The sequence below is a fragment of the Lampris incognitus genome, chromosome 10 (assembly GCF_029633865.1).
Source record: "Lampris incognitus isolate fLamInc1 chromosome 10, fLamInc1.hap2, whole genome shotgun sequence".
NCBI classification, from domain to species: Eukaryota; Metazoa; Chordata; class Actinopteri; order Lampriformes; family Lampridae; genus Lampris; species Lampris incognitus.
In genome coordinates, this window is record NC_079220.1 from 48552159 (window position 1) to 48574494 (window position 22336).

Here is a 22336-nt window from a genome sequence, read left to right on the forward strand (position 1 = left end):
AAATATTCTTATTTCTAAATGCAGCTGTGGTGTGGATTTCCTGCCTTTTGAGTGTGGTGTTGCAGCCGTGGGGGGCGGGGGGGGCGAGCACATGGACGACCAAGAGATATTAGTCTTAACAAGTAAAACTTTATTGGAATGATACATTTTGCAAAATATTACTTTATGTATTTTTTTAAACATACTCATTGTGTTCTAAGGGTATCTGTCAAGTTGTCCAGAGGGTAAGATAGTTAAGACTGTCAAAGGCAGAGAGAGATATACAGTATTATTTCCCAAAAGGTACAATAGTCTACCTAAACACTGTACCCAGGTCAGGAGAAAAGAGATTCATGGTTTTTTGTTTGCTTTTTTTTTGTTGAAAATACAATTAGAAATTTTTGAACACAAAATAACATCCCAGATGCATGTAAAAATTGTAATGTCTGAAAGAAGAGCATACTGAAAGTGATTGTGAACAGAAGGCAAACAAAGGAGAAAAAAAGCGAGAGAGAAAAAAAGTTAAAAAAAGAGCAGCTGATCCTGTTAATCTGATAAAATGGGGTTGTTAAAAAAAGAAAAGAAAAAACTGACATGAGGTTGTGTACAAAAAAAACGCAATACTATGACCTCAGTGTCAGGCTTTGCCTTCTACCTGCCCGACACCGACTCGGCGTTTTGTCGTATCATAAACCAAAGACCAAGGATATTATATGTGCTCTCTTCAAAAGCATTACATCACCATCTGTAAGTCCCAAATAATGCAAGCGTCAGCATTAACCTTACAAATATGAGCTTCGAGAAGGGTGGCGTGTGCTTCAGTGTTCACACTAAAGACTGAGACAGGCCCGTCCGTCTGCCGAGACAAGTCAGTGGACACACGGCCATCAGACTAGTGAAACGGACGTGGCCTGTAGGTCATGGTGGCTCCTCCATCCTACTGCAGGTCCTGGGGATTCACTCGCCGTCCTTCCGTTTTCCACATGCAAGAAAAACCGGGTTCCTCTGAGAGACACGAATTGTAAGAAATACACGTCGCACTTTTCAAAAAAACAAAAACAAAACGGCATCGAGACACTCCCCCCCCCCCCATGAACATCTCCATCAGACATCCATCCCCAAGACAACCACAAGACATCCCGCATTTTATCTTCTTAACATCACGAGACTGCCAAAATAATGACTTGGGTCTAACGCAATCATTTATACCAGAGAACACTCTGTAATAAGTAATAATGTGAGAACTTGTGACAAAATGGTGCGCAGCAAACAATCAACAGAAAAGCATTGGGACAAGATGGACAAGGCCTTGCACTTAGGGCTTCAGTGGGGCGGGAGCGAAAGCACACATCCTTCATCAAACCAAGACAATGTGTTAAGCCAACAAAACAGCCATCAAATCTGGTCTGTGATTGTCTTGCATCCATACAGATAAAATTTGGAACAATGAAAACATGGGCTAGCTTTACAATAGCCTCCTTAGTACAATTTATTATGTAGAAAGCTGAAACAAAACAACAAAAACAAACCATCCTAATTTAACAGTCCTGAAAAGTTTGGTTGGACTTTAGGTCTATTTGAAGCTGTTACATAAGGGTGTATACAAGAAGAAGAAACAAAATCAATAGTCAAGGTGAGTTAAACTAGTCAATTGACATTTATAGGCAATAGTCCTCACTGCAAATCAACACTGAACAAAACCCCCCAGAAACTCAGGATCTCTGAGACGAAACCAGGGCTTGTTCTAGCTTCCAAATACGGGCAGCTGAGAGTCCACTTCAACAGTCACTGCATCACCCACAATCTTAGGTACCTCTACCCAAATAAAGCTTAATGCTCAGTCATCTCTCTTTAAAAGTGACATTGTACAAAAATAACATGCACAATTTGCTGAAAAGTTTTGCTACTTTTTTTTTCTTCTTTTTTTTTGCGTATTAAAATCCACCATCATCAAAGTGGTAGCGAAACTTTGCAACGTCCCCATTTTGCAAATTTGGCAAAATTCTTATCTGCTGTTTTATTTAATCTTAATTTCAGTTTCATATCTATGAGACAATGTTGAAAAAATGAACATTCCACTGCTACCAATATATATATATATATATATATATATATATATATACACACATACATATATATATATAAATATATATATATATAATAAAATTAATATACATGTATAAATGTTCAAATAAATTGACAATCAGGAGTGTGTGACCATGTTAGTTGCTGCCAAATTACATCTCTTTAACCCACCCATGAGCACTAAACAACACACAAGCACAGAGACTGACGTGAAAGGACAGAACGGTCTTCAAAAGGGCTTTAAAATGGTCTTATAAATTCAGTCAAGAGAAAGAGACCTAAATGCAGAGCTCATGAACATCATTGCTCACAGGTCCTAAATAGTAAGACCTAGATGAGGTTTAATATGATAAATAATTTTCACTCTGATCAAAGAGGTCGCCACTGCCTGAACCTGTAAGCAGTAAGGGAGTCTTCTACCCAATAATCATGCCACATCGAGCAAAGGCAAGTGCAGAGTGCGTCAAGCTTATGACCAAAGTGGGCACCAGGGCTAATGCCACCACAGCCACAGACAGCTCTGCACTGACGCTCTAACGCAGATTTGCAACCAGTTGGCGTTATGATAGGCACGTCTGTTGGACTTCGTATTGCTTGGACAGATTTGGGATGGAGAGATATGAGGGGTTAGGGTGATGAGATACGTCAATCACTTTCTGAGACGCTTGTGGAAAAGACTCATTCAGAGGAAGCCTAGCAGATTCAGTACCTTAAGAGCATACTGCTGCCTCAACTTGCTAAGACTGAAAATGTGTCACTACTTCTTGAAAAAGATCCAAATCTCGCTGAAGAGCAAGGGCCAGTGACCCCTTCTCCTCGAACCCCTGCCACTAACACAAGAGGGCTAAATTAAAATGAATAGCTTACAGTTGGGACAATCTGAAAAGGCAACGCTGCTCATTCTGTTGGATCTTCCTTTGCTTTTGTACATCTCTCCATAGAGGGGTGTGTGCATGTGTGTTTGTTTGTGTGGATGCGTGCGTGCGTGCGTGCGCATGTATGTGTGTGAGTGGGTTACACGGTTGCTGTCATTACAAATAAGCAAGTTAGAAGTCCACTCCAACTCCTGCTTTTTTTCTTTCATCAGACCCCCTGTATCCTTTCTAAATCCCTGTCTCTTTTCACTACAGCTTGTTGGAACTAGAACTCTGCAAACTCCTTTCCACACTTCTCTGTGAAGGAGACTCTGATTTCTTCTTCCTCATAGTCATCAAAGTTGCTTGTGTCACCAGGGCCTTTGCACTTAGGGATGAAGGGAGCCTCCACCTGAAACACACAGGCAATTTTCAGCTTCATCAGACAACGTGTTGCATTAGAGGGCGTGCACTGGAATTTGTCTTTTGTAGTAAAGAGATGTTTGCTACAGTTAAAGCAAGCTATCACTGTTGCCACATGAAAACCAAGGTGAACATAATCAAAGCCATGAATAATACTTGAGGGAATTAGAGGTTCATGTGATTAGAAAGTATTTTAGAAAATATTTTGGAGGTACAAATTGTATGTCTGGTGGCAGCAGTGTGATGCTTTGAAAATTATGAAGATGACATTCTGAAAAGCAGCTTTATATGCTAGACCAAAGCTTAGCCAAACGGGGGGAGGACATTAGTAAATACATCAGTAAATACCTAACACATGTGACCTATAGCCATCTTCCTCTGCCACAGTCATATCTCTTCTTTCAAAGCAGAATATACCCACCCCTACTGAAGAGGAGGCTGCCGATTTGTACATTTATGGGGAGCACGGACCAAAAGCAGGATTACAAACCTTTCGCTGGTAAATGGCGATCCAGTCGGTGGTTGCAAACCACTTGTGCCCCTTGATATCATTCACTCCATTTCTGAGGTTTCCAAAGCGCTTGGTCAAGTCCACCTGCAGCAGATTTCTCAGAAGGTCCTTCAGATCTGAACTAAAGTGTGAAGGGAAGCGAACCTGCGTACAGAGATGTAACGCAATGGGTCATTTGGCTTGGTAATTGACTGTGCTCTACGGAAAATACATTTCGGACCACAAGACAATTTGTCGCTGCACACACAGGTGAAAACATCAACCACCTGTGTGTCCTTTTCTAAGACATGTTGATTATCTGCCCATATAGAGGAACAATTGATAATGTATGATATGCACATGCAAGTCATTATAATGGAGAAAAATGCAACATGGAAATTTGACCATGCTTGTAGGGTAAAGGTAATTTCGATGAAGGCACAGCGAGGAAAGATGATACCGGATATATTTATGGCACATACTATATTGAACATCTGTATATTCTAATCATTCTGGGGAAATAATACTTGGAAATCTGGTCATCTAAGCAGACTCAAGGTTGGTTATTCAAATAAGAGGAGAAAGTAAAATAAAAGTTACTGAGGTCAGGCACTGGCCACTAGCATAAAACCTGTGTGCAATAAAACATCCAAGTTTACAGCAGTTCAGGTGATCTATAAATGATGCCTGTTGATGGATGGGCAGTTTTTCATGAATATGTAGACGCTAAGGTAGAGGTGACATTTTAGTTTCAACTATGAATTCTCACATTTTAGGTGGGAATTTTCATCCCTTCCAACAGTGTTGTCCTTCTACTCAGAAAGGACAGTGCTGTCTACTCTTTGACGTTTGATGTATTAAAAAAAAAGATTTTTTTTCCCATGCATAATAATTGGAAATACACAAACTATTTACCAATAAGGCCGGCATTTTTTCCCAGACAGCAACATGAAACTGGGCCACATCCGGGCAAGATGTATCACAGACACTGGGGCGGATCCCAGTGTCTTTTTGCACAACGGGCCAATACCGGCGCGGATCCGGCTTACAGATCTGTACTGGCTTTGGGCCGTACCTGGCCCAGCTCATTTTAGATCCACAAGGCCTTAAAATGGGTTCTGACTTTAGGAGGCCACACTCTGGCCAGAGGCGCAGGGCAGTCTAGGAGCGGATGTGATTGCTATAATGATCTGCTGGAATTGGCGCGGGGGGGGGGTATCGGCGGATGTGATTCCTATGCGGATCTGCTGGACTGTGGGCAGGGTCGGCCCAGTGTCAGGTGCTATGAGGGAAAGTTCATAACCACATCTGACACAAATTTATGTTAAAGGCACCGGCTATAGCTGGCAAATCTGGGAAAGGTGTCCTTGGGGCCTGCTCAGAATCTATGCTTGTTAAATTAGTGAACTTCTACTCTGCTGGGAGACTCAGAATAACTGAATATCGCCACACACACACAGACAGACACACACACACACACACACACTCACCTTCCCCGATACGATTTTTTCATATATCTGTATAGGCTGGTCTGCAAAGAAGGGGGGGTAGCCTGCAGCCATCTCATAAATCAGCACTCCCAGGGCCCACCAATCCACTGCTTTATTATAACCCTGTGAGACAAAAAAAAAAAGGAAAAAAAAGGGAGATAAGAGAGGTCAGATGAATCCCAAGCAAGAATCCACCAACTTCAGACTGCGCTTATGAACTGCAAAAAAACAGACCGAACCACAGCTTAATAGTTGTCGCAAAACAAAACAGATGATTTCTGTAATGCCACAAAATGGACCTATAAATAAGTAGCAGTGAACGCTTGCTGGGCCTTTTTGACACACAGTCCCCATAGTGGCATAGAGGTGGTGTAGAACTTACTTTACTAAGGATGATTTCTGGAGCCAGGTACTCGGGGGTCCCGCAAAGTGTCCAGGTTCTGCCTTTCACTCTTTTTGCAAAGCCAAAATCTGTTACCTAGAAAACAGATGGATGGCTCAAAGCACTTAGGCACACACCGCTAAAAATAAATACTAAAAAAATAAATTAAATAAATAAAATCTTTAAGATGGCCCTGACACCATAAGAGTTCCAGGTGCAATCCCAAACAGAACCATGTCCTGTAAAACGCGGTTAAGCTTGTCGACATGATGGCTTCATCATGAAAAAAATTTTCATCAATGACCTTCATTCCATGACAAAGATGACTCAGTAAATGTTACACAAAACGTGAATATCTAAAGAAAAACCCACGTTTTGATTCAGACTGGGATTTCGGGAAGAAATGAACAAAAGTCAGGCATGCCTGATGAAACTTGTTTTTAAAAATCAAGGAAGGAGCGTGTTTCTTTCATGGATGAAAATGACCATCAGCAGCCTGATGAAAACGAGCCAGCCACCAGATCAAAACTCATCGTTTACTGAACATTTACGATGGTGAACTATGGTTTAGTGAGCATCCTGCTTTCAGCAAAAGTCCTATGACAATTTTTTTTTTGTTGCAATTTTCATTAAAGGAATTAACAGTGATGTGAAAGTGTCCTTGAGCAAGACACTGAGCCAGCATCTGTTCCCTCTGCTCCCTGCTCGCTCATTGTAAACTGCTCTGGGTGAGAATGTAAGCTAAATGACCCCCCTGCCTCTAAATCAATGGTTGTGGGTAACCATTTCAAACAGATTGTGTAATCCGTTACCTGTATGTAGCCCTGCTGGTCGATGAGCAGATTTTCTGGCTTAAGGTCTCGGTAGATGAGATCCAGTGAGTGAAGGTATTCGAAGGTCAGCACAATCTGGGCTGCGTAGAAGCGGGCATGTGGTTCACTGCAAGATAGGTCAACGGGTCAAGCCAAAGCTAACATATTCACTTATTCACTATCAGCTTGTGGAACATGGAAGTATTCTGGTTGGGTTTTGCAGAAAATTCACCCACCTAAATCTGCCGATTCTCCGTAAGTGAGAAAACATCTCACCGCCAGGTACGTACTCCATTATCATATAGAGATTGGTATTGTCCTGTGGGGGGCAGAGAGAGAAAGTTTCACCATTGCCACCATGTTCACTTAAAAAGCATGTGTGCAGATTTGAAACCTGTGTAATAAATAAACCTCTATGGTATGCATTAAGAAGCTATTGATTAAAAAAAAAAGTTTGAGGCATCCGATCTATTGCATTGCCTACCAACACGGGGATCCCAGTTTGAAACCCCGTGTTGCCTCCGGCTTGGTCGGGCGTCCCTACAGACACAATTGGCCATGTTTGCGGGTGGGAAGCCGGATGTGGGTATGTGTCCAGGTCACTGCACTAGCGCCTCCTCTGGTCGGTTGGGGCGCCTGTTCTTCAGGGGGGGAGGGGGAACTGGGGGGAATAGCGTGATCCTCCCCACACGCTACATCTCCCTGGTGAAACTCCCCACTGTCAGGTGAAAAAAAGCGGCTGCCGACTCCACATGTATTTGAGGAGGCATGTGGTAGTCTGCAGCCCTCCCCGGATCAGCAGAGGGGTGGGGCAGAGACCGGGATGGCTCAGAAGAGTGGGGTAATTGGCCAGATACAACTGGGGAGAAAACGGGGGAACCCCCCCCCCAAAATATATATATACACTACCGTTCAAAAGTTTGGGATCACCCAAACAATTTCGTGTTTTCCATGAAAACTCACACTTATTCACCACCATATGTTGTGAAATGAATAGAAAATAGAGTCAAGACATTGACAAGGTTAGAAATAATGATTTTTATTTGAAATAAGATTTTTTTTACATCAAACTTTGCTTTCGTTAAAGAATCCTCCATTTGCAGCAATTACAGCATTGCAGACCTTTGGCATTCTAGCTGTTAATTTGTTGAGGTAATCTGGAGAAATTGCACCCCACGCTTCCAGAAGCAGCTCCCACAAGTTGGATTGGTTGGATGGGCACTTCTTTGAGCAGATTGAGTTTCTGGAGCATCACATTTGTGGGGTCAATTAAACGCTCAAAATGGCCAGAAAAAGAGAACTTTCATCTGAAACTCGACAGTCTATTCTTGTTCTTAGAAATGAAGGCTATTCCATGCGAGAAATTGCTAAGAAATTGAAGATTTCCTACACCGGTGTGTACTACTCCCTTCAGAGGACAGCACAAACAGGCTCTAACAGGTACTATTTAATGAAGATGCCAGTTGGGGACCTGTGAGGCGTCTGTTTCTCAAACTAGAGACTCTAATGTACTTATCTTCTTGCTCAGTTGTGCAACGCGGCCTCCCACTTCTTTTTCTACTCTGGTTAGAGCCTGTTTGTGCTGTCCTCTGAAGGGAGTAGTACACACCGGTGTAGGAAATCTTCAATTTCTTAGCAATTTCTCGCATGGAATAGCCTTCATTTCTAAGAACAAGAATAGACTGTCGAGTTTCAGATGAAAGTTCTCTTTTTCTGGCCATTTTGAGCGTTTAATTGACCCCACAAATGTGATGCTCCAGAAACTCAATCTGCTCAAAGAAGTGCCCATCCAACCAATCCAACTTGTGGGAGCTGCTTCTGGAAGCGTGGGGTGCAATTTCTCCAGATTACCTCAACAAATTAACAGCTAGAATGCCAAAGGTCTGCAATGCTGTAATTGCTGCAAATGGAGGATTCTTTGACGAAAGCAAAGTTTGATGTAAAAAAAATCTTATTTCAAATACAAATCATTATTTCTAACCTTGTCAATGTCTTGACTCTATTTTCTATTCATTTCACAACATATGGTGGTGAATAAGTGTGACTTTTCATGGAAAACACAAAATTGTTTGGGTGATCCCAAACTTTTGAACGGTAGTGTATATATAAATTAATAGTTTGTGGTAAGTTACTTTGAAGAAACACTGCACAACAGGAAAAAAACAAAACAGGAGTTTAAAAAAATAAAAAATATTCTTTGAAATACTCAACATTACTTTGAAAAATCTCCAACAGAAAATAAACCAGAATTCATTTCTGCAGGAGTTTGTCTACATTCACGTTACCTTCAGGCAACACTGCACCATAAAAGGAGCAACCCATAGGAAGGAATGGATGAAAACTTTTAACATTAAGCAAACTTAAAACCAACTCTTTATAACTGTGTTTAAAAACCAAGTGTAACTCCTAACCTGTGTAACTGTGTACGCGCTCACGCTCCCAGTCATTTGTCAGTATAGGTTCTTTGCATATGATGTCACGAGCTACAGATGGAGGGCAGGAAGTGATTTTCTACACAGGAAGCACTATCACAAACTGTCAAAATGCCTATGTTTGGTGTCATTAACTGAGAAACCACAAGGAGTTTTTATTGAGTACCAAAAGTTGTTGCTCATGAGGGGGGGACAAATGCCATGAGGGGGGAAAAATGCAAGTAATTGACTGAAAACGCCAGAAAAAATGGCTTGCGAACCGTCGCCTGTGGTCGGGCGGAGCGGAGTCGGATAACGCGCATGTGTGCAGTGACCACTTCATCAAAAATAAAAATCACCCTTCATAACATAAGGACCATGTCCAACATATCTTACTTTCCGTTTATACCTTTCTCTCATGTCGTCTAAACTAGCCCAGTTCGGGCTAAACTAGCTCCATCTCGTCCATTCTGCTTTTCACTTCCTGCCCTCTGTCTGAATCTCGCGTGTCATCAGAATCACGTGACTGCAAACCAGCTATTGTTCATTTACCAGCATCACTTTCAGGTGTATTTCACTGCCCTGCCTCACCACTAGATCCTAGTTCATCCTCACTATCCTAAACCGGAAGTAATGACTTTGCCTTTTTCTTCCTTCCAGTTCACAGAAAATGTGGCGTTCATTCTCTAAATCAAGGAACAAGCCACGTGCAACTTGCGGTTATCTGACAGAATACAAAGTATGCAAAATGTAACAACCCGAGTCAATTCAAAACAATACAGAAATAACATTAATCCAGGAAAAATCATGGAGAAAAATATAGTTACGATGACTATACTTATCAACAGACTTTTTTCAATAAACAATAACTTTGTGGTTGTATATTGAGAGTCCACTAAGCTACTTTCAAAGAAAGGTTGGATCAGTTCCTCTGGATACAACATTTAATTGTTAGAAACGTTTCATCACTCATCTAAGTGACCTCTTCAGTCTAAACTGACTGCAGGTATCCCCGCCCTTATGAACAATACAGTGGCATAACGACCGACACCAACGACCAGTTTCATATGCAAATAGGTGTGACCATTAACTGGGCGGTACGATGGCGCAGTGGTTAGCACTGTCGCCTCACAGCAAGAAGGTCCTAGGTTAGAACCCTGCGGTTATCCAACCTTGGGGGGGAGGGGGTCATCCCAGGTCCTTTCTGTGAGGAGTTTGCATGTTCTCCCCATGTCTGCGTGGGTTTTCTCTGGGGACTCCGGTTTCCCCCACCATCAAAAAGACATGCATGTTAGGGTTAATGCTCCTGTCTGTGTCCCTGACCCGAGGCATGGCAAGACGAACGGGAGTTGGTCCCCAGGTGCTGCACGGCAGCTGCCCACTGCTCCTAGCTACACAGCTAGGATGGGTTAAATGCAGAGGAAGAATTTCCCTATGGGGATCAATAAAGTAATAAAATAAAATAAATAAGAATTAACTAGAGTTACAATGGCCATGTGTACTATTCACAGAGGATTGGGGAATGTTTGCAATCACAGCATTGTAAAATGGCGACACATGTACATATGAAACTGATTGTTGGTTTCGGTCGTTGTGCAACTTACAATGCTTTTATTTGTCATTGCCTCATATGCATGTGTCACACATACAGGGGAACGAGATTACGTTTCACACGGACCATAGTGCCACATAAAAACAAATAACACGCCATTATAATTATAATAATCAATAATAACAATAATAGTCATGGACTTGTGACCATGCCTGTCGCCAAATGATAATAATAATGTAATTATAATTGTTATCATTAATAACGGTATTGTTTATAGGGGTGGGGATACCCGCAGTCAGTTCAGACTGAAACATTTGTCAACAAATGATGTATCCAGATGAACTGATCCAACTTTCTTTGATTTTCTTCCGGGATTATTGAGCACGCATAAAGACACTGAACAATTTTGTTGCTTTGAAGAAACATTTTAGCAATTTCACTGTATTTTTATGTACAAATAATATTATCAAAAAAAAAAACCCCACATCTTTACACTCCTACAACTGTGAATACTTTAATGTAAGAGAAATGACCAAAAGAAAAAAGAAAAAGAAATTCGGGACTATTTTTCTAGAGCTGAACTGGAGGTCGAGCACTTGCTGTATGAGGACCGAAAGAGGGTTCAAAATGGGGAGCAGAGGCTCACTGGACTAAATGCAAGATTCCTGTTGGTTTATTTAGGTTCTTCCCTTCACAATAAAGCTTTACATCATGGTTCAAGATGGGGTGTGTGTGTGTGTGTGTGTAGGGCCTAAAATGGCTGTTACTCATAGAAGCAATAATATACCATGGAGGGGTAAACGTCATAATATGCGGTGCATACCTTGAAAGAGTGTTCCAATCGCACCAGGAAGGGAAAGTTGACAGCTTGCAGAATGCGTTTCTCATTCAGAGTGTGTTCAATCTGTTTTAGCTTCACCACCTGCAGGACAGAATGGTCAGAACGGCTGGTCAGGCAATACTGCTGGCACCTTCGGGGCAATACCACTCAGTTTAAAAGTCGTTTATAAACACTGTATCTGCGAGACTTGACCCTGTTAGCAATGAAATGTGCCTTTGGTTTTAATGGAATTTATTCTCGATGATATTCTTAGTATTTTTTTTAATTTATAAACTACTTACTTTCACTCAAGAGGAGATACAAACAATCCTGCAAAAATTATTTCGGGTTAGTCACTGGAAAATGTCCCAGTCACATTTTATCATTTCTAATTTATTCTGTGGCATTGTATACAGGATTGGCATCTCCGATTAGGGTAACTGCATCTCCACACTGGAAGAATTGGTACGGTATATTTTCTGATTAGGAATGAAAATCACCAAAGAAATATAAAGGTCAATTAGATGTTAAGGGTTTATGACTTCACTGAAAAGTCTCCAATTTGTGGTTGATGGAGCAGCTCCAAACACCTATCGGACATCATCAGAATCTTGGAATTTTGCGAGAAAGTTTTTTCATAATTCACTGATTTTCAACCTTATCTCTATCCATCTACAACACAGATAGCACATAAAAATCACCTGCAGTAGTTCCCGATTGTTTTTGCATCTTTGGGGCGGCAGTGAAACGGAGTTTTTTGTATCGTGATGTCAGTTAGCGGCCGGAAAAACTAACAGCCTAGCAAGGTTTCTGATACTTTACTTTAAATACGCTGTTCAAAAAACACATCCTCGTTCTCTCGACTAAGCAGCATTTCTGTTAGTGTAAATGATGTCCCACAACACTAGCACAGAGGATTTTAAGTTCAAAAATACAGAAGCTTGCACACAATGCATTCTGATACATGTAGGTGCTGTGGGAAAGACTCTGCGAACAGGACATCGATTTCTCCATCAATATAGCACACAGTGAGGAGTCTATTGCTTCAATCTACTGCATTACGCATCAGTACTGACTGCACATACACAAAACCATTGGTGAAATTTCCCTTTAAAAAAAAAATCACTCCTGAGAATATAAAAATAATATGTAAATTATCATTTTAATGGAGCTGAGAGTTATTCATGTTTAGAAATACAAACTTGACTGCCTTAGTCAGGTGGTATTCCTCCCTAATACCTCCCATGTTGCTAACTTATTGAACTAATGTACCTTCTGCTTGTCAAGAATTTTCATCGCAAAATGCTGGCCAGTCTCTTTGTGCTTCACAAGCATGACCCGACCAAACGAACCGGTGCCTAAGGTCTTCAGACGATCAAAGTGCTCCAATCCTGCAGTTTGCTGGAGAACAGAAGAGGGTGTCAGCAACGGGGAGAATTAAAGTCAATGACCCACCAACAAGGTGACATCCAATTAAGCCCCACCTTTGTTCACAATGCTTATTTAGCCACAATGTTTAAACTACAATTGAATAGTATTAAGTATCCCAAGGCCTTTGGAATAAGTGACACTGTATCTGAAATCCATCACCACCAAAGGGTAGAGGTTAGTGTTAATACTTTAACCTCTTATTAATTGCAATTCATTCTAGTAGAAGTTCATTAAGATCAAGTAAGAGCAACAGCCAAAATGGCCCAGCAGAGGGCGCACCAACCCTTCAAATAAAATGGATCAAATTTGATTTTGGGCGAGACTACTTCCTCAGCTCTGCCCCGAAGAGTGAACAAGGATGTGAAAGAGGTAATTACCCATTATCATGCATCATTCTCTTTTACCTGTGCTGGATTCTCCCATTTCTTGAGGAAATCTTCTTTAGCTTTGGCAAGAAACTCCTTCACTGTAATAGAAACAAAATCAAAATCCTTTAAGTTTTTGCAGAATGATGTCTAAAAAACAGACAGTGAAACTTCATGAATATCTTATGGGAGGCCCAACACCTTATTCCTTGGGTCTATAGAGGATAAACAAAATGATTATTCCAGGATATCATACGAAAGAATTACATTCATCTCCCAATTAATCAGTACGGCACATCTGTGTAGCAGCATGCACATCAACATAAACCTGCTTGGGTGAACTTTTTCTATTATCCTGTTAATGAACAAATCCATTTTCTCCTGCTGGTGAAGGATAATCAACTCCTTGGTTATTAAAAGCACATGAAATAACTTCTGGTTTGTTCTTTTCGACTAACGTTGCGTCCAAATGCCGACTTTGCCACATTTCACCATGAACTAGAAGAAAAGTTCCAACACTATATTACAATTATAGCAAAGCTTGGCTAGCTTGCACTGGGGCTACTTGACTAGCTAGCAATGAGGCTAAAGTAAAAGCTATTCTAGTTTTGAATGTGCCTTTGTGAAATGTTAATAAGCCCTGGGCTAGGTGCCCAGTCAGAGCTACAAAAGGTTCTCTTCTGCGTGGAGTTCTATTCCAGTATACAGCCCCATAGAGAATGTATTTGAAATGGTGGAAAATGTGACTGATATTTTACCACATACAGTGTAAACAGAGCTAGTGACCTAGCACACTTATACTACCACAGATGGACCAACAGGCAGATGTGTGTATGCCTATGGACAGACTTTGACAGGATAGCACACACATACATGCACAAATGCAAAAGTTCACTTTTCACACCTTTATCTTTACGAGGCTAATCGCACCACTCTGTGGGAACAAGCAGATAACAGGGGGGAATGAGGAAGGACTGAATATTTGCGTGTCGGTGCTGGGTGCTGCACAGCCATTGTGAAAGCTCTTCCATTTTCACTGACGGCAAACACTGAACGCTAACTACTGACTTAACTAGCAGTTTATTTGAGTATTAAAAATACTACAACGGCAAACATCAAGTGAGCTCATCGTAAACCTCAAGCTTTCCGTTTAAAGACCACAGTTGTGAATGTATACATTTTCTGCTCTTTCTCAAGGTTTTGTTTTTACGTTCTGACTGAAATCAAAGCAGGATAATAAGATTATTCAGAAAGAATCGCAATTTCTATGCTGAAGTCATCTGAAACATTCAGATTCAACATTTGTAGGGACCTTCAATGGGTTAAGCATCATGTGCTAGTGTGTACAGTTTATCTGCCTAGGTCATCAATGCAAAATAATAGCCTGGGGCCCCATTAAAATAAGCGAGCCAACTATCAATAGTGAGAGTGGAGTGCAAAATAATTTACCAACTTTCTGTTAAGCTTACTGAGACTAAGGGACCTCAAGAAAAAGAAATAATATTTTGATCTGCTCATTTAGGAAAAGGTTTAAATATAGACTATGCAAATGTAACAGACATATGCCCACAATTTGGACAGCAATAAATGACCAGTCGTGTCAGTCTGACATGTTCTAACACAAGACAAACTCCAGTACAGCCAGAACCCTGCTGCTCGCCTGCTCACCCACTCCCTCTCCCGTGACCACATCACCCCTATCCTTCAGACCTCCGCTGGCTCCCTGTCCCACAACGGCTCCAATTCAAAGTCCTTCTCCTCACTCACAAAGCCCTCCATAACCTGGCCCCCCCTCCTACCTCACCGACCTACTCCACTACCATAGTCCTTCCCACAGTCTTCGCTAATCTGATGCCAACCTCATGTCTCCACCACACAGGACCATGCACAGGACCTGGGGCGAGAGAGCCTTCTCCATATCTGCCCCCTCCCTCTGGAACTCCCTCCCCTAACACACCAGAGACTGCACCGATCTGTCCACGTTCAAATCATTAATCAAAAATGAGAGACACGGACAGCCACAAAACTGGAGTCAAATTCCATGTATGTGCAAACCTACATGACCAATAAACATGATTCTGATTCAAAACTCACCTTTTCAGAAATGCTTTTAATGTGTGATTATGTGTTGTGTTTTTGGTGTGTTGCTTTTATGTTCATTTTAACTTATGTAACCTGAAAAGCACTCTATAAATATGTATCATTAAATATATTATTATTAAGACATGTGCACACACACACACACAACTAGCGCTAAGCAAAAGCTTAATACAAATCTAGTTAATGCAGTTTCCTGCAAATTCTCCAAAGACCAATAACAGGGTGGGAGAAAGTCAGCCAATATACGAAAGACCAAAGTTCACATAAACATGTCTGGAGCCATGTGGCTCCCATAGACAGCGGTGAAGGCAGACCGGTCGCCAGGGAGAAAACATTTCCCATGAATGTTTCTCAGTTACCACTTGCAGGCAGAATTAACAGTGGTTATGTGCTCTCCTTCAAATTATCATCATAACCAGAGCTGGTCAGGGGACCAGCATGGGTGCTTGCTCTCGCGAACAGTAGCTTTGGGCTCCTTGGTTAAATGAACAGCTGTCTTTGAGGAATTCTCTTCATCTAGTTATAGGCTCCCCTTTTGTTAGATTTAGGAGGCTAGGCTGCCATGACTACCATGGGGGTGGGAGGTGAGTCACTCTAGCTGGATGCCCAGTTTCTTAGTGCCGCCTCCCCCCTTACCATCTGGTATGACTATAGGCACCTCTGGTGCAGCAGCTTCTGCCAAGCTCGACCCTGCATCGCTGGACGGTGAGGATGACTCCCTCTTCCCCGCATGCCTCCTGGAGCTCTTCCTGTCACACATTAGCCCCGTTTAGTCGCTCCTCGTCTTCTTGCTTGTCCTCTCTCACAGCTTCCGAGTCATGACCTATCCCCCCCTCTCTGAGAGCACCAAGGTTGGGTCAGTGGCTTCATCTACAAAACGCATTCGGGGTCTCCGTGTTGGAGGGATGTCTTTACGCTTCGTCCTGTAATTGCTGCCAGGCACTGGAACCTCATAAAGTGGACTTCACAGCCAGCAAATCGTCAAACATAGCTGCTCATAGCAGCACTGCTTCTATTACACTCACACAGATCAATTGGACCCTCACTCGGTTTGCATCAATATCTATTCTCCACACTAACCACTCTCAGGCATTCCCTCTTGTCAAAACACACACACACACACACACACACACACACACACACACACACACACACACACACACACACACACACACACACACACACACACACACACACACACACACACACACACACAGGGAGGGAGAGGGTGGCAGGGAGAGGGTGGCTATATAATGATCGAAACAGGGGCATGGTCACCAGGGGGAGGGGCATAACCAAAACACTGGATATTATTTTTATCTAACCCAGAGAGGAAGTCCTATGGAAAACTAGGCCTAAGTTGCGACTCTTGAGATCAACTCAAGGCGTCGAGATACCAAAAGTTTCTCTTAATTGGTTGAACCAATCAGATGCCCCAGCTGTGTTGAAATACTTTCAGAGTTGAACTGGATATTTTTTTTCAGAGCGATAAAAGAGGCTGTTCTCAAGAGGCCGCTAGTAAAGCAGGGCCACGCAAGCCACGTAGAAACTTTTGCTCCCTGCCCAAACCCACGCCAGAGTTTCTGCTGTGCCAGAGCTGAATCGATCCCTCAAATCAATCTTCCCATTTCTCCCCTGGGCCTCAACGGGCCTACTCTGACGCAGGAACAGGAGTGGAGGTTATATTGGAGTATGGTGACCGACATTTAACTCTGAAGCCCGCCAAAACAGGTCCCAGGCCACACCGGGCCTTGCTTAGACAGCAAACAGCCCCGGCTATGCATTAAAATCCACAGTAAGAAGGCAGACAGAGCTGCACATACACTGCGGGTGCGCATAAGGTGGAAAATTGAAAACAGCTCAGCTAAACTCAGGCAAGCAATTTTTTTTTTCTGAGGCTGATCAGTTGGTAACCAGAGAGGATTAAACTTGTGGTCAGTTGCAAATCTCGATTTATCAGGCAAAATGTTACTGACTGAATGTAAATGACAAAAAAAAAAGAAAAAAAAAAAGAGGTTATGGTGGAAAATAGACGATAGCTCCACATAACAGTGGTATTTTCATCATTATATTCTTGCTGTAGATGGTAAGTCAGTGACTAAACATGAACATCTAGTGAGAATTCAATTGTAAAAATGGATTTATCTGGCTAAACTACCGACAGAAAAAAGCTTAGTACCAAAACTATTATAACCCTTTATATATTTTTTATTTTTTGGTTTTAGCAAATGGATAAAAAAACAAATGTCAAAGATATTTGACACTTGCCAAAGATATTTGGTGTCACATTTGCATGTTCTCAAGGAACACCTTTAAAATAGTTTGGACCCACTCTGTCCTCATTCAGAAGTACGGTTTGGGTATAGCGCTCAGGAAAGTTGGCAGCGGTGAATCAGCTGCGGTTGGAGCATTACGGAAAAAATAACACCAAAAAACAAAAACATAAAAAAACAAAAAAAGGTGGAGCTTAGGATCGATGGATTTGGAGCTGTGCTACTGCTGTACGTCGTGTTTGGGCCAGTCTCCTGCGATAGGTCCACTCGTCTTGTCAGCAGAGCATTTTGAGCCATCTGAGGCGATCAATGGGTATTCTGACAGCGAGGTCCTGCCATGATCATAGTGAGCTTGAAACAAAGCCCCTTTAACTGGGAGCAGGACGTGCTGGGCAATACAAACCCAGCCCTGCCTCTATTACACAAGTCAGCTGTGTTTAGAGCAGGACACAAACGCTGGAGATATTTATAGACCAGGCCAAAGTTACACTTTGACAGGGTGCCACATCATTATATAGCCAGACTCAACTACACAGGATATGATACAACTGCCCTTCAAGACATAACCAAAGGTGAGCGCTAAAGCTGCCCATAAACTCCTGCTCAGATGTTAATAGGAAAACGTTTTTGATTAAACCAGCATTTCCACCAGCATTCTATTTAGACAAATTATATGCCTAACAGCACAGTATGGACATGTGCTTTTATCACACATCAAACTTTGTCGGGACTAGACAACAACAGACTGAGCTGAGATAAAGAACAAGCTAAGAAAAGTGCACGTTTGTGTTTGCAAGCATATATGTTTAAAGATGCAGGCCACACCCACCAGTCCAAATGATAATGTGAGATGGTCCAACCAAAATTAGCAATCTCTTCAGATAAAAACATAAACCCCCCCCCCCCAGAGACGTCCACATTTTCAAACAAGTGCACACGCGCGCACATAGGCGTAGAGAAATGTACAAGTTTTTTTTTTAAAAAGGAAAAAAAACAAGCTTGATTGTACGTTCTACCTGGGAAACAAATGCACACCCCCTGCCTTGAGCTCAGGCTGGGACTGGCCAAGCCAATGGCTCCACCCCCTGTCCTTGTTCTTTAACAGCTCTAGCCTCGGACTGAAAACTCACTCAAACCATTGGCCTCTAGCTCCTCCTGTGATTGGTAATGTGTGCCTTCTCCATTGCCTGTGTCCCCCAGACAAGGCCCTGCTCGTTGAAACAGCCTCTCTGCCAGTCTGTGGAGAACGGACATCATCCAAGGATGGAGGCACGCGATAGACAGGCTGCGTAGGCTCTCAACACTGCGATCACTGCTCTGTAACCAATGGGAAATCCAGAAAATGTGGTACAAGCAGAGTTTATGAAGGACAAAGACTTGACGCTGTCTTGGTTGGCTGAGCTGAGTTTACTGTGCAGTCCTAGCCCAACTAAACAGAGCCGAGGCTGGGCTGGACCTTCCCTGCTCCTCCACTTCCTGCTGCGGCTCACACTGTCCGTCCGCCCTGCTCCTTCCTGTGGGCCTGGGTTCAGCTCTCCACACCACAGCAGCAGCTCTCCACTTTTGTGACCGGTAACCTGACCAACAGAAGAAAGGGGATCCCTGTATACCTGCACCAGATCTCAGCCCTGACTGTCTGTTTCCCAGAGGTGGCTAGAACTGGCTGCCATGCTGTCCTTTCAGTCCAGCTGCTCAGTAGTGAAGGGGGGGGCGCTCCTGCGTGTGGGCCTGTGCCAGTGGTCTGCACCTGTCTCTGGGGATCAGGGCGGGTCCACTGTGATCAGGCTGATAAGGATGTGAAGTGTGGCATGTGAACAAACCCTTCGACCGACAGGCCCTTCTCTGTCCCTGCTTATAGTCTGCTAATCCCCCTTCTTCCATTAATGCCAAAGCATTTAAAAAAACAAAGCACTGTGCTGTGGCAACTGAGAGAGCCTCTGTAGGACCCAGCCAGCGGTTAACATTACAGGCAGACTGGAAGCCACTCTTCACACCCACACTCTACCAGCAACAGGGAGCTGAGGCTCATTTCACAGCTACCTGACTAGACCAAGCACACATGAGCGTTATGGATGAAAACACAACGCAGTGTCCTCTCAAAACCTGTTCTGGGACTGGTGATCTTCCACTAGGGATTGAAGAGAAAACGGATGTTGGGGCACTTAACGGCAAAGCAGGATGTAAACAATTCCCTTCTTTAGTAGTTAAGGGCTTAAAGTTGCATCCTCCTTTTGCCCACCATCTACATATAATCCTACTTAGTTTTAGAATTGTGCCAACACAGAATAGCTGGCTGAATAGTATTCATAGTGAAAAGCCAGGCTTGAGTGGATATAAGAAAAAAAAACATTTACCAGCATTTTAACATCTTTGTGATTGCTTACAAAAATGTTCCCTTCCTTCTATTTTTACTAGGTAACATCTGCACAACTGCTTGTCCTATTGAATGTCATAGACATATGTACATTGTATGTAATGGTAGCTGTGCACCTATATGTGAATGTATGAGTATTTATTTGAAAATATGTATGGAGGTATTCTAATGTACAGACCATGGCAAGACAGTTCTTCGAGCAGGACAATAATGATTCTATCTATCTAGATGATATTCATTTTCAGGCTGCAGAGATAGAACGATAAAGAGAGGAGCACCGGGAAGAAGACGAAAGAAAAAAAGAAATTATAAAAGAAAACGTTTAAGGCTGGCCCAGAGCAAAGTTGGCGAGATCTAGACACACACACACACACACACACATACAAATAACGTGCTCTTGTTCTAAATTCTACTCATCACATGATGTTCAAGAGACTCCTCAACTTCAAGGTTCTGCCTGGAGAGGGTCACACTGCTCACATCATATGACCCCGCCCTGGTGGCTTGTTCCTACTCTAGATAACAACCAAACCACACTCCCCTACCCAACTGTAAAACAGTGTGTGGAGGACTGGGCTCCTGCTATGTTAAATTTAGAGTCTCAGGAGTGCTTCATCCCTGACAAACCTCCTGCAAAAAAATTTTTTTTTTTTTAGCTATTCCTTACTGTGTGTCTGTGTGCAACTGACCAAATATTCCTGCAAGTTTTCCCTTTGGTGCATCCGTTTACCACTTCCATTTATAAATAAATATAAAACAAATGAGGCGACACCAGGCAAGTTATAAGATGTGTCATGTCATGGCTGCCCGTCTCAAACTTTTGAGAACATAACGCGCAAGATCCTTGTAGCAATGCACGGCTGCCTTCACCACCTGTCATGCTGAAACACAAATTAAGGGCATTTTATTGGGGACACTTTCAACAGAATTTGACTGCACACCAGTCAAGCTTGGAATGCGCTTTTCCGCCAATGTGGGGGACATGGGTGACAAGGGCGTGTTTAAAGTGGCTCTAACCCAGCTAACAAGCCTGCTACCGGGTTTAGTGTCCTCAGCAGGATTACCATGTCGATCATGAAAAGTTAAGCGAACGTTGACATATGGGGGGCCAATGTCGAGAGAGGTGGGCGCACCATAACGGTCATACACCTAGTGGGTATTTTAAGGGACAATAAATTACTTCAGACTGCTTAAAGATAAAATAAATAAATAAATTTAGATACAGCTGCCGTAGCTTGTGGTAGCAGCACTCACCACTCTCCATCTCGTTGCCCTTCTTGGCGGTGGGCGTGTTGCCCATGATTGCAGGCTGATGGAGTCCCCGGGCTCGGGCTGAGTTTTCCTTTGCGAACCTGTTTGCTGTTAAGTGATACCGCTGTCGCTGGGTGGATTAAGCTGCTAGCTAACAACTAGCTAACAGCTATCATTATCGTCTCACAATTGTCAATATATTTTTCCTCAGCAGCTTTTCCTTGCGTCGTTTCGGAAACTCCAGCCGAGTAAGAGTATCCAAGTCCAGAGCTAACCTTCTTGGTTAGCTAGGCTAGCAAGCTAATTCTTGACGAATCCGGGATAGCTGCCCAGTTAATGTTAGCAAAGAACCTTGCTTAGTTCCCCCAAAAGCCGACGGCCAATCAGTCGCTTCTCCTTAATTTCCTTTGATGGCTTGTCTTTCCCAGATTCTGCCCGGAACATCAGGCAGAATGTCGAAGCCGATTCTTCCTTGCAACGAACGTCAGCGAGCTAGCTAGCAGCTAATGCTACCCGTCAGTCTCCCGTTACTATCGCTTGCTCGGCCTGTCACAACTTAGCGAGCTAGCCAAGTGCTATCTCTGTGCAAGCCAGGCCTTTATAATTTAGATCTGGCGAACAAAATCGCTTTCTGACCGTTTCTGGTGCCGTTGGTTATTTCCAAATCAATAGAAATTCCCTTGTTTATATACCAAACGTCAAGTCCGATGATTGCGCTTGGGCGACCATCTAGCTTGTTGGTATTCGATTCCTGAAGTCAACAGCCTCTCTCCATTAATCCTCAAACCACAGCGAGTTACTCCAGCCATCCATCCCCTTGATCCGCCCCCTAACTGCCTGTTATTGGCCAATATGCATATGACGTCAGCGCAAGGCAACCGCTGATTGGATATGTATAAATATAACCTATCGTTGCAGCGATGTGATTCGTCTGTCAAAGGACTTTACCCCGCCTCTTCGCGAAGAGGCGGGATCTATGTGTATATTTACGTCTAAATTTATATGTTTATTTTCGGTCTCCATGATGTTTTCCGTCCGTTCGTGCTTCATTTGCAATTTGAATTTTCGACGCATAAGCTTTAACACACAAAACAAATGCAACAATCCTTAGACATAGTCATGTATGAGGAGTGGCAATTTCCAACTTGTCACCACTCCCGCCCAACCTATCTGCGATTGGTTATGACGTTAGGATAATCTATTTTTAGTAAAAATGCCAAATGTAGGGAGCCACAAGCAAAATT

The 22336-nt window shown here is 42.8% G+C and overlaps 1 protein-coding gene across 3 annotated transcripts; it reads right to left on the reverse strand.

Annotated features, from left to right (window-relative positions):
* Window positions 1-109: 109 nt before the first annotated feature.
* prkacaa (protein kinase, cAMP-dependent, catalytic, alpha, genome duplicate a) lies at window positions 110-21879 on the reverse strand. Of its 3 annotated transcripts, none has more exons than XM_056287219.1 (10): window positions 21096-21879; window positions 13134-13195; window positions 12571-12699; window positions 11302-11400; window positions 6752-6834; window positions 6516-6642; window positions 5704-5799; window positions 5322-5444; window positions 3832-3996; window positions 110-3330 (listed from the first exon to the last, which is right to left on the reverse strand). In XM_056287219.1, the coding sequence occupies exons 1-10, from the start codon at window positions 21139-21141 to the stop codon at window positions 3205-3207; spliced, it is 1056 nt and encodes a 351-aa protein (XP_056143194.1). In that variant the 5' UTR covers window positions 21142-21879; the 3' UTR covers window positions 110-3204. The 3 variants fall into 3 exon arrangements, with proteins under 3 accessions (XP_056143194.1, XP_056143193.1, XP_056143195.1); XM_056287218.1 differs by lacking the exon at window positions 21096-21879 and adding an exon at window positions 18598-18818; XM_056287220.1 differs by lacking the exons at window positions 5704-5799; window positions 21096-21879 and adding an exon at window positions 18598-18818.
* Window positions 21880-22336: the final 457 nt, after the last annotated feature.

Excerpts from the sequence above, each read along its gene's own strand:
- prkacaa (XM_056287218.1), bottom strand. The coding sequence starts at position 18,724 with ATGATGTCCGTTCTCCACAGACTGGCAGAGAGGCTGTTTCAACGAGCA. Across the intron at positions 6,643-6,751 it reads CGGAGAATCGGCAGATTTAG|TGAACCACATGCCCGCTTCT; the intron begins GTGGGTGAATTT and ends CCTATCTTGCAG. Across the intron at positions 3,331-3,831 it reads TCGCCATTTACCAGCGAAAG|GTGGAGGCTCCCTTCATCCC; the intron begins GTTTGTAATCCT and ends TGTGTGTTTCAG.